A 12,568-nucleotide genomic window follows, 5' to 3' on the forward strand; every position below is an offset into this window, starting at 1 on the left:
CTTGTACTAGGAATACCAACTAGATGTGGTAACCAACTCCATGAATATTCTGATTTTTGGGGGTGGGACACAGAATGTCTAGTGTGTCAGGAGCTGGGGTTCCACAGGCTTAGCTCTATAACGAGCTGGGTTCCAATTCTGGCTTCGCAATCCCTTGGCACATTATGCAAACACTTTCATTTAAGCCTCACTTCCTCATTTATAAAATGCAGATGTTAGCACAGTAACTTCATTGCATTGTCCTGAGGATTAAAGGAGATTATGCAGGTAAAGCGTGTGTTACAAAACCTTGCTTTTTGTCATCAATAGCACTACTAATAGTGATCACATGAACCCTCGTCCTCAGTGTGGCGACTCAGTGGACACACAGCCCAGGGGCAAGTATAACCTCTCTCCACCCCAGACAGTCCCGTCCTTTGATATAGACACTGTTAGTCAGGATGAGTTAAGTTATGCTTCAGTAACAAACCCTCAAATCTCAGTACTTTGACACATCAATCATTTTTTTCTGGATCACACAAAGTTCCCTGTGGACCCAAATGGCTCTCCAGGCAGTTGTCTGCTGTGCTTGCCCCTCCAAGCTCTGTTATCCTGTGGCAGCCCCATAGCGACCTGTGCTTCCACCATTGTTGCTGCAGGGGAGGAGAAAACCCAGCAATTCTCACCTCCTCTCTCAAGTGCCTTCCTCCTGAAGCAACTCACATCCCTTCCAATCCCATTTTATCAGGCAAAGCAGGTTCTGTGTTTCTGCTTTACCCAAAAGCAGTGGGGATGGACAGTCCTGCCACATGCCTGGAAGGAAAGGAGAACTAGAAATAATAGCAAGAGCCATGAATATTGACTCAATAGATGTTTGGCGTTTTCTCACTCGATTATAAATTGCTGCTGCAAATGCAGTTTCAGTCCCAGCACCCTGTCCCACCAAGTGACTGTCCAGAGATTCTGGAAATACTCTGGCCGCAGATGGTCTTTGGAAATCATTGAGCCAGCTCTGTCTTAGACAAGGCAGAGAAAGCAAGTTCTGGGTGCTTAAAGTGAGTTGTACCTTCTGGACTGGAGCCCTTACCCTGTGCTTTCCCCTGCACTCTTCACATCCAGTGATATTCAACAGTGGTGTTGAAATCGTGGGTTCCTCAAGGTGGAGAGTGCCCTGGGAACCCCCTCATCTTTCAAGTGTGGAAATGAGGCCCGGGGAGTGTGCGTTCTTTTGGTCCTTGTGTTTTATGTCTTTCCCAAGGTACCTGCAGTTCATGATGAGCCCATTGCTGGATCTGCTATCTATAGTTACTGATCCTCCTCTGGGAGCCTAAACAACCCAAGCACAGTGACTTAGCTTGTCTGGTTTTCCATTCTAATTTGGGTTCCTTCTAATGCCCCAGCCTTATATTTGGTGGTTGTTCAAAGCTGCCCACTAAGAAGGATCTTCATGACCTTTTTCTCTCCAGTTTTTTTGGTGTTTGTTTCCAATCACAGGGATAAGAAATGGGACATTTTAACAGCTGTCATTACAGGGAATACGCTTTTACTTTTTTAGAATGAGGCCAAGAAATTTCATCTCATTCTCCAACACTCCCTTATCCCCACTTCCCAGAGTTTTCATGACATATACAATCATGCGTCTCTTAATGACAGGGATGCCTTCTGAGAAGTGTGCCGCTAGGCGATTTCATCATTGTGTGAGCATCATAGAGTGTGCTTACACAAACCTAGATGGCACAGCCGACTACACGCCTAGCCTGTGTGGTACAGCCTGTTGCTCCCAGCCTGCAAACGTATACAGCACGTTCCTGTACTGAATACAAGGCACTTGTAACACAATGATATGTATTTGTGTATCTAAATGTATCTAAACATAGAAAAGGTACTGCCACCTTTCTATGGTAGGACCACTATCATATATGCAGTGTGCCATTGACTAAAGTGTTGTTATGTGCTACATGACTGCATAAGATTTTTGGCTAGAGGCAGTAAAATGCAGTCCATGTTTGTACTTGTCTAGAATCCCAAAAGCTACAAAAGGTGGCACAGAGTCTCATCGGAATGGCTCTGAGAGTGTTCCTCACCCCTGAACTCATGGGCTAACTGTGGCCCCTCAGTCCCTCCAGACCGTTTTAACAAGCATCCCAGGTGATAGAGAGCAGTGTTTTCTTTTTCTTTTTCTTTTTTTTTTTTTTTTTTTTTTCTTTTTTTTTTTTTTTTTTTTTTTTGAGATGGAGTCTCATGCTATCACCCAGGCTGCAGTGCAGTGGCATGATCTTGGCTCACTGCAACCTCCATCTCCCGAGTTCAAGTGATTATCCTGCTTCAGCCTCCCAAGTAGCCAGGATTACAGGCACCTGCCACCATGCCCAGCTAATTTTTTTTTTTTTTTTTTTTTTTTTTTTGAGACAGAGTTTCACTCTTTTTGCCCAGCTGGAGTGCAATGGTGTGATCTCGGCTCACTGCGACCTCTGTCTCCCGGGTTCAGGTGATTCTCCTGCCTCAGCCTCCTGAGTAGCCTGGGACTACAGGCACCCGCCACCACACTCAGCTAATTTTGTATTTTCAGTAGAGAGGGGGTTTCGCCGTCTTGGCCAGGCTGGTCTTGAGCTCCTGCCCTCAGGTATTCTGTCCACCTCGGCCTCCTAAAGTGCTGAGATTACAGGTGTGAGCCACCGTGCCTGGCAAGGAGTCTAGGGTTCCTTATAGATGCCAAAGACTGTCGTGCCAGGGTGCGGCAGAACTACAGGGGAGGTGTCTCACCTTCAGCCGGAGCTCTGCTTCGAGCTACTTTACAAATGAGGCTTCAGCCTCAGGTTTGTCCTGCTGATAAAAATAAATAACATGGAGTAAAATTGTTGGGACCTACAGAACTTTTGCTCTTCAAATCCCAGGCCAGTGGGTCTCAGCAGAGGCCTCTGTGCCTGTTTTCTACCAGGCACTTCAGACCCAGAAGCAAGGGAGGCATTTTACTGCCCTTCTCGGCTTTCATGGCCTTATCTGGACCGTGCTTTGTGAGTGAAATAGCTTTTCTCTTAGACCCCAACAGAGACTGTTCAAGGTCAAGGAACTTGAATTTCCACTTTGACAGTCAGCAGTGGCCCTTACCTGTTACCCTTCAATAGGCGGGGTGTTCCCGCAGAGCTTACCTACTGCAGCTTCCAGTGTCTCCGTGCGTGAGGATTTTTGTCCCCTAAATTGGAAGGCAAGAGTGTCTCTGGGGCCTCAGGTTTGAATCTGATAAATTGAAGGGATAAAGGTGACTGTCTCTGGGTCACCGATACTCGCAGTGCTGACAACCAAGGGTGCTGATTACGGGAAAAGAACTGGAGGAACAAGGGCAGATGTGTTACATTGTGTGTAAATGGTGTTTTTCCTGTGAAATCTCAATACATCCCTGAGGACACTGCAGTTTGGGTTTCTGAGCCACTCTCCTCTGATATTTACTCATTGGGGATTTTACTCTTGAGAAATCACTGTGACAACAGAACCATTTTGCCTCCATGAAGACGATGTCAACGTCTCAAAATCCAGGACATTTTAAGGCAGGATTCCAACCTCATTACTGCCAGAAATAAAATTCATCCAAGGTGGAAGTGTCCTTTTTTAGAACTCAAATCCGTCTCAGAATTGCCTTTTCTTTCCCCTTTGTTTTTGAAGCTAAGCAATTACTCTTTTTTTTTTTTAAGGAAAAAAAAATTGTGCAAATGTACAAAACTCTCTTTTTCCCTCTTTCATTTATTTGAAATTGAACTTAACAAAGTCAGTTCCGAGCAAGCACTATATATGAGTAATGCTTTTTGTCCATAAAAGAGCATTGACTCTAGTGGAATGGGAGTGCTGATTCTCGCTCCGCTTTGTGTGAGCGTCCATAATGACAAAGTACTCATGTCAGAGTGTATAATGAAACTATAAATTGTTTTCATGAATGCTCTGAATTTGGTCTTTTACGGGGCAAATTCAAAAGGTATTCAGTGCCACATTTCACATATGTGAATAATACCAGACGGTGCAATATATCCAATAAAAAGTGAAGTGTCCTATTCGGGCCCACACTGGCCAGTATGGTGGGTCAGACTTAGGTGAGGGTGGCTTGCGGTGCAGGAGAGTGAGCAGAAGGAAGGATGCCACATCACTCTGAGGCAAGAGTTCCAACCAGGTGTACTCAACTGTTTTGGGGGAATTCAAAATGTAGCTAAAATGCTTAGCTCCTAAGATTGGTCTCTGGATGGGGAGTGCCTGCATTTGAATCACAGGAAAAGTTAAACACATCAGGGCCACGTTAGTGGACAAATTTGCAAGTGAGAAAATAGCTGATGGGTTTGGTGGGCAGTTGCAATCTATTGCAATGATTTATGGTTCAATTCAATTATTTTTACTAACTTTTTTGGCTTTTTTTTTTTTTTTACAAGAAAAACTATATGGATGAGGCGTGGTGGCTCACGCCTGTAATCCCAGTATTTTGTAAGGCCAAGGTGGGCAGATCATCTGAGGTTAGGAATTCAAGACCAGCCTGGCCAACAGAGCCTGGCTGTCTCTACTAAAAATACAAAAATTAGCCGGGCATGGTGGGTACGCATCTGTGGTCCCAGCTACTTGGGAGGCTGAGGTGGGAGAATTGCTTGAACCCAGGAGGTGGAGGTTGCAGTGAGCCGAGATCATGTCACTGCACTCCAGCCTGGATGACAGAGCAAGACTCCCATCTCAAAAAACAAACAAACAAACAAACAACAAACAAAAAACCATATAGGTTTACTCTGGAAACTTAGAAAACACAGAAAAGCATCAAGAAAAGTTTTAAAACCTGGGTAAATAATTTGACTACCAAGACATTATCGTTAGTAACATTTTAATAAAAGTTGTATTAAATATCTTAATAAAATTGTACATAATCTTACCTGGATATATAAATCCTTTATAAACAAAATTGGGGTCCAGTTGTCTACCTGTTTACCCGTTTATGCAACTTTTTGAAACGTTCTGGTTTTTGACTTACTGTCCAAGGTTTAGGTTCTGTCGTGAGGGCACTGTATGTTAGCACTGTCGAAGCCTTTACGTACATGTCATTTGCTGAAAAATATCTCTCTGGGCACATGAGCTCTAAAAATGAGAATGGCAAAAATTCTCCACAGGGTGTGTGAGGTACGTTGTGTGTTAAATGGAGGCCCATGGATGTTTTTAACCTGTTGCCTGGATTTTTTGCTTTGTAGTACCTGGTGTGTAAGAGGAAGCTGGAGAGCAAGAAGGAAGCCCTGCTGATCCTCTCCAAGGAGCTGGACACCTGTCAACAGGAAAGAGACCAGTACAAACTCATGGCCAATCAGCTCCGGGAGCGCCACCAGTCACTGAAGAAGAAGTACCGAGAGATGATCGTAAGTGTTAGGCTGCCCTGTTCAGCCACTTTCCTATTCCCTGAATTAAGATATAAAGAGATTTTCACATGCTGTTGCTTTAGAAATGGTTAAATGTAAACAGTTCAAAGTGGAAGAATTTAGAAGTAAAAGTCACCACCTCTATTTCCTCCACAACCCAGTCCCACTCACAAGTTAATCTCTCTCTCTCTCTGTGTGTGTGTGTGTGTGTGTATGTGTGTATGTATATGCTTCTTGCTCTGGCATCTGTGAACATATACGTGTGTGTTTGCAGTAGGCTCCCCAACTTATCCAAGGGAGGCATGTTTCAAGACCCTCAGTGGATGCCTGAAACCACAGATAGTATGAAACCCTATATATGCTGTTGTTTTTTTAATCTGATAGCCAAATCAGCTCCTAAGTGACTAGCGAGTGGGCCACATAGACATCGTGGATACCCTGGATGAAGGGGTGATTCACATCCTAGGTGGGATGGAGGGGAATGGTGCAAGATTTCACCACACGACTCAGAACAGCATGCAATTTAAAATTTATAAATTATTTATTTTTGAAATTTTCCATTTAACATGTTTGGACCATGGTTGACCTCAGGTACCTGAAACTGAGGAGAAGTGGGGACTACTGTATGTGTGGCTGTTTATTTGTTAATTTGATTATATAGAGTTCTTCAAAAAGAGGATTCATAAGTCTACAGTAATACAGAGGCCACTAGCTACAGGTGGCTACTTAGTTTTAAATTAATTAGAATTAAATAAAATAAGAGACTCCATTCCTCAGTTTCAATGTCACATTTCATGGGCTCAGGAGACTGATGGCTGCTGTATTGGGCAGTGTATATAGAGAGCATTGCCATCCTTCCAGAGAGTTATATTAGGCCAGATGCAGTGACACACCTGTAATCCCAACTACTTTGAGAGGCTGAGATGAGAGGATTGCTTGAGCCCAGGAGTTTGAGGCCAAGCTGAGCAACATAGTGAGAACTGTTCTCAAAAAAAAAAAAAAAAAAAAAAAAAAAAAAAAAAAAAAAAAATTCATGGAGAAATAAATTCCAAATTTATTTTTAAAAATAATAAAACATGCTGTTTTCCCTCAGCACTTTATTTTGGACATCTTTCTAGGCCTACAGATCTAACTCATCCAGATTTGAATCATCCAGATTTCTAGGCATACAGATTTAACTCAGTCTTTTTTTTTTTTGAGACGGAATCTCGCTCTGTCACCCAGGCTGGAGTGGAGTGGTGCGATGTCCGCTCACTGCAAGCTCCGCCTTCCGGGTTCATGCTGTTCTTTTGTCTCAGCCTCCCGAGTAGCTGGGACTACAGGCGCCTGCCACCACGCTCGGCTAATTTTTTGTATTTTTAGTAGAGACAGGGTTTCACCGTGTTAGCCAGGATGGTCTGGATCTCCTGACCTCGTGATCTGCCCGCCTCACCCTCCCAAAGTGCTGGGATTACAGGCGGGAGCCACTGCGCCTGGCCTTTAACTCAGTCTTTTAAACAGTTGCATGGTAATACACAGTATGGACATAGCCATACTTTTTGTAACTTTTCTCGTATCCTGGGCTTTTTTATTTTCTCTAGGTTTTTATATGGCAAAACTTTTAAGGTGCAAATGATACTGAAATGGAGAATGCCAGCTGCATAATACTAGTTTTCATTCTTGCTGCTTTTGAGGCAATCTCTTTTTTAAGTGGGACACTATTACTGACATTTAACTATCTGCGCTGGCATTATTAAACAGCCCTGGAGTAGAAATAGAATAGAATAGATTCCTCAGGTTAAAATCATGTTGACTTATATGTGGACAGCATCAGATATTAGAGTGCTCATTTAAGGAGCATTCGCTTATTCACCTGAGATATTCGTCTTCCCTGATAAGGCATAAAAGGGAGAGGAATTGAATCCTTTTTTTTTTTTTTTTTTTTTTTTTTCAGAGACAGAGTCTCACTCTGTTGCCCAGGCTAGAGTGCAGTGGTGTAATCTCTGCTCGCTGCAACCTCTGCCTCCTGGGTTCAAGCAATTCTCCTGCCTCAACCTCCCTAGTAGCTGGGATTACAGGCACCCGCCACCATGTCTGGCTAATTTTTGTATTTATTTTTTAGTAGAGACATGTTTCAGCATGTTAGCCCAGCTGGTCTCGAACTCCTGACCTCAGGTGATCTGCCCACCTTGGCCCCCCAAAGTGCTGAGATTACAGGTGTGAGCCACCACACCTGGCCTGAATCCTTTTAAGGCAAAAAAAAAAAAAAAAAAAAAAAAAAAAAATTTAATAGGACTAGAAGTTCTCAATGTCTTCTTAACTTTGAGCAAGTACTGTCCCTCCCAACATTGATTGTTCTGCCCATAGAGAAAACTCTCTCTCTCTCTTTCTCTCTCTTTTCCTCTCTCTCTATGTGTGTATGTGCGTCCCCATCACTGTTCTTTGGTTCTAACTATTTAAAAGAGGAACTCAAACTAAATGAAATATTATTTCAGTTTAGGCTGTGATCAAAAATAATTTTGACAAATCCAGTTTTTTTATTCAAATAATTTTAGAAAATATATAGATTTGGTCCTAATGGGATTGATTCTCTAGAGGTTTTTCCAAAATAACTCTGGTTCAGTTTGTAGTTATTTTTTTAAAGTATATTTGAGCTTGCTTCAGCACATTACTGGCTGCAGGGTGGGGAGGGTGGGGAGAATCTACATTTAGGTTCATAATTTAGTTCAACTTCTTGTTTCTAAGTACATCTATATTTTTTTACAGAGTAAAATGTAGCATGTGTTTCTTTGTAGGATGGAGATCCATCACTTCCTCCTGAAAAAAGGAAACAGGTAAGACTTATTTCTGATCTCAGATTGTTTTACTGATAACTTGCAGCAATTGGGAGGATCAGGGAATGTCATAATGTAAAGAACTTCCTTTAATTTCCTGGAATTCTTTCTGTTATTGGGAGGAGTGGGTAGAGATTCCAACTGCAAAGAGAAATTGGGAGTGGAGTGAAGGAAACCCAGTGAAGTCTGGATGGGGGAGGTACACCAGTTGACTGCATTCCCCTTCTTGTTGGGAATCCTGATGGGAAATAGAGTTGAGGGCACATGGTTACAGGACTTGAGCTACCTACTGTTCAGTGGGTACATGCTGCGGGCATATACCATTTGGTGGGTGCATACTGTTCAGTGGATACACACTGTTCAGTGGGTGCATACCATTCAGTGGACACGTACCACTTGGTAGGTACATATCATTGTGTGGCTGTATACTCTTCTATGGGTACATACCATTTGCTGGGTGCATACTGTTCAGTGGGTACATACTGTTCAGTGGATACATACTGTTCAGTGGGTGCATACCATTCAGTGGACACATACAACTTGGTAGGTACATATCATTGTGTGGCTGTATACTCTTCTATGGGTGCATACCATTTGGTGGGTGCATAGTGTTCTGTGGCTGCATACCATTCTGTGGGTACAGACCGTTCTGTGGATGTATACTGTTCAATGGGCACATACCATTCGGTGGGTACATCCCATTCTGTGGGTGTAAGCTGTTCTGTGGGTGCAGACAATTTGGTGGGTGCATGCTGTTCTGTGGGTGATTACCATTTGGTGGGTGCCTGCTGTTCAGTGGGTGCATACCATTTGGTGGACACATACCACTTGGTAGGTGCATATCATTCTGTGGCTATATACTCTTCTATGGGTACATACCATTTGGTGAGTGCATACTGTTGTGTGGGTGCATACCATTCTGTGGGTGCATACCATTCTGTGGGTTCCTGCTGTTCTGTGGGTACATACCATTTGGTGGGTATGTGCTGTTTTGTGGGTACATACCATTTTGTGGGTGTGTGCTATTTTGTGGGTACATACCATTTGGTGGATGCATACTGTTCAGTGGGTGCATACCATTCTGAGGGTGCATACCATTCAGTGGGTGCATACTGTTCAGTGGGTACATACCATTCTGCAGGTGCATACCATTCAGTGGGTGCATACCATTCTGTGGATGCATACTGTTCTGTGGGTCTATACTGTTCAGTAGATGCATATGGTCCAGTAGGTGCATACCATTCAGTGGGTGCATACCATTCTGCAGGTGCATACCGTTCAGTGGGTGCATATCATTCTGTGGGTGCATACTGTTCAGTGGATGCATATGGTCCAGTAGGTGCATACCATTCAGTGGGTGCATGTCATTCTGTGGGTACGTGCTCTTCTGTGGGTGCATACCATTTGGTAGTTGCATACCGTTCTGTGGGTGCATAACATTCAGTGGGTGATACCATTTGGTGGGTAAATGCCATTCTGTGGGCACATAATGTTTAGCGGGTGTATACCATTTGGTAGATACATAATATTTGGTGGGTGCATGCCATGCTGTGGGTGCATACTGTTCTGTTTAGGTTCTGCCACTTCACACTCTTAAAAGCCGTCTTCCATTAAAATTCACATGCCTTTACTTTCTTTTCTCCTGCACCGTGGCCAACACTGTTTATTGACCAAACCAATGGTTTTAGATGCACATTTTTATCATCAAATCCTTATATATATGTGGATCTTCTTCTTAACTCTATGTTCTGTTCCTTTGATCTCCCTGAAAAGTCCTGTGGTTCTACCACATTATTCTTATTGTTTTGCTTTATAATACTTCTAATACCTTTTTGGGCTAACCTTCTTCGCTTTGCTCTTCCTTTTTAAAGGTTTCTTATTTGTTACTTTTCTCAGATAAAACCTAGAAACATTTTATCAAGTTCTCCTCTGATCCTTCCCACACAAATCCTACTGGTATTTTGATAGGGGTTTTGTTAAATTTATAAATTAACTTGGTCTCTCTCTCTCATAGATAGATATGTTCTGTGGCTTTATAATTCAAAAATTTACATTGACTAAGGAGAATCTGATGAATTCCAGTAAGTCTGTTAAGCTGCATTCTTACAACTCTAAAAACGCAAGTTCAATGACCTACACATTGGCTTTGTAGCATTTCAAATTGCATTAAGTTTCTATCCCTTTAGGATTGAGAGTGTGGTGGTGGGAGCTTGGCCTCTGCAGGCTTTCTGCCTGGGTTGGAACCACTGAGTCACTCTTTCTTATACATGTATTTATGAGAAAGAGAGAGAGAGAATGAGAGAGCAAGCTATTTTCATATATACTTTTGTTAGAACTTTCCTTAACTTTATAGTTGTTCTGTACCGACATGCCCTAAATGGCAACTTTTTATGGACTTGAAGGGAGTCCAGATCATGGTGATGTTAATGCTGTGTGTTTCCCATTATAGGGAAGCCTCTGTGCCTGAGCAGGACTTTGAAATGGGTGGATGCGGATAGCAACCCAGGAATGATTTGCTCTCTTCCCAGCTGTCACGACTAACCCAGCATCCTGCTTCTGCTCATTGATGGTGTACCAGCACCACATGTATATTCCTTAATTCTGTGGAGTCATTACCTTGAAACTTTTTTGTGCTGGTGAACAGTATGTCCAACACACACACATTTAGCCTCGGAGATCAGCTCAGTCCTACGGTTACCCATTCATTCGTTCATTCATTCGTTCATTCAGTGTGTTTACTTATACACTCCCTCTCTATCTTATGGATTATTTTATAATGCTCCAGGTTTGATCTAAAGTCACATTTTTCTGTGATGCTCATTGACTTTTTTTTCTAAACAAAATGTAGAAATTTATCTTTAATGTTTAAAAATTGGAGTTCTTAATCCTGAATTGCCAGGTGTTTTGGGTTTTAAGGTTTCGGTGGTTATAAGCAGCACCTTTGCTGCTATTTTAGAGTTTGTTAGTATTCATGAAGGAGTTTTATAGTTTTAGGGGAATTCATATTCCATAACTTTATAATAAAAAATTTATATCAACTGAAGAGAATCTGATGAATCCCAGTAAGTCTGTTAAGCTGCATTCTTACAGCTCTAAAAATATAAGTTCAACATCCTAAACGTTGGCTTTGTAGCTTTTCATATGGCATTAAGTTTCTGTCCCTTTAGGACTGAGTGTGGTGGTGGGAGCTTGGGCTCTACCACCTTCCTGCGTGGGTTGGAACCAGTGACTGCTGCATGAGATAGGATGCTTTGGGGTGCAAGTGACAGAAATTCTAAACTGCTTGAACAATAAACGAATTAATTACCTTACCTAGCCAGAAGTTCAGCGGTAGTGTGGGCTTTAAGTACTTGATGGTTTATGGCTTCATGAAGTTGTCATGTACTCATTCTCTCCACTGTGCCAAATTTAGCAAGTAAAAATACAGGGCACCCGGTACATTTGAATTTCGGATAGGAATGTAGAAAATTGTACTCTTTTTAAGTACAAAAGTGTGTTCTATGTGATTTTGGGGATAGGCTTAAATTATTATTCATTGTTTATCTAAAATTCAAATTTAGCTGGACATTCTGTATTTTAACTGACAACTCTACCATTTTGCCGATTTTAACTCGTCAGCTTCCTCTTACATTTAGTATCAGCTTCCTTCTGTGTCTGGTTCCCCTCAGGAGAAGCAGAAAATGCAGCCATGGAAAATAAGTCCTCCTCTGCAGTCTGGCTGGGCCAGTGTAGGACTTGCTCCCATTCCTGGTCTAGTAACACGCACCAGGGGGCTGCTGTACACTCATCAGCTTTGATTCGTCACTTGGGATGGAAGGGCTATTAGAAGTTAGCAATGATGCCCACTAAACTAATTGTGAGACTTTGGGAAGGCTCCTTTGAGTGTCTTGAGTCTCAACTTTCTCATCCATAAAATGGGGATAAATATGGTACCCAATGCATAGTGTGGCTGTCAGGATCAAATGAGACAGTGCAAGTAGAGGCCTCAACACAGTGCCTGGCACGAGGTCAGCATCCATCAATGTTTCTCACCTGCTGCTCCTCCTCATCATCTCTTTTTTAAACAATTGTATGTTAGCAGGTTGATTCTGTCCAGCACAGCTCTTGGCTGTCAACAGGACACACTGCCCTTGTTGGGACTCTTTTGGTTGCAGTTGCCGCTCAAAGTAGCTTGCTCCAAAGACAGGTTCCGGCTCATAGATTATGGGAAGAGTTGGTTAAGCATTCCCCGTGGGAGACAGAAGTGCCACTGGGCCCCAGGAATAGCCACAGCAGGGCCCAGGAGCCCAGGCCTCTCGTCAGCTCTCATCTCCTTTTCTGCTTCCTCCTCAGAAGCGGAGATGAGATAGAAAACAATATCACATTCTTAGTCTTTGAAACACTTCGTATTTTTCAGAGACCATG

At 42.7% G+C, this 12,568-nt stretch overlaps 1 protein-coding gene across 2 annotated transcripts in view; it reads left to right on the plus strand.

Annotated features, from left to right (window-relative positions):
* The window catches only part of CCDC149 (coiled-coil domain containing 149), a 106,225-nt gene that overhangs the window by 31,538 nt on the left and 62,119 nt on the right, over positions 1-12,568 (plus strand). For both annotated transcript variants that reach the window (XM_050790697.1, XM_050790698.1), the window contains exons 2-3: positions 5,190-5,351; positions 8,126-8,164. In XM_050790697.1, the coding sequence (XP_050646654.1) occupies positions 5,190-5,351; positions 8,126-8,164 (201 nt within the window). The remainder of the gene's footprint in view (positions 1-5,189; positions 5,352-8,125; positions 8,165-12,568) is intronic.

This window comes from Macaca thibetana, chromosome 5, assembly GCF_024542745.1.
Source record: "Macaca thibetana thibetana isolate TM-01 chromosome 5, ASM2454274v1, whole genome shotgun sequence".
Lineage (NCBI taxonomy): Eukaryota > Metazoa > Chordata > Mammalia > Primates > Cercopithecidae > Macaca > Macaca thibetana.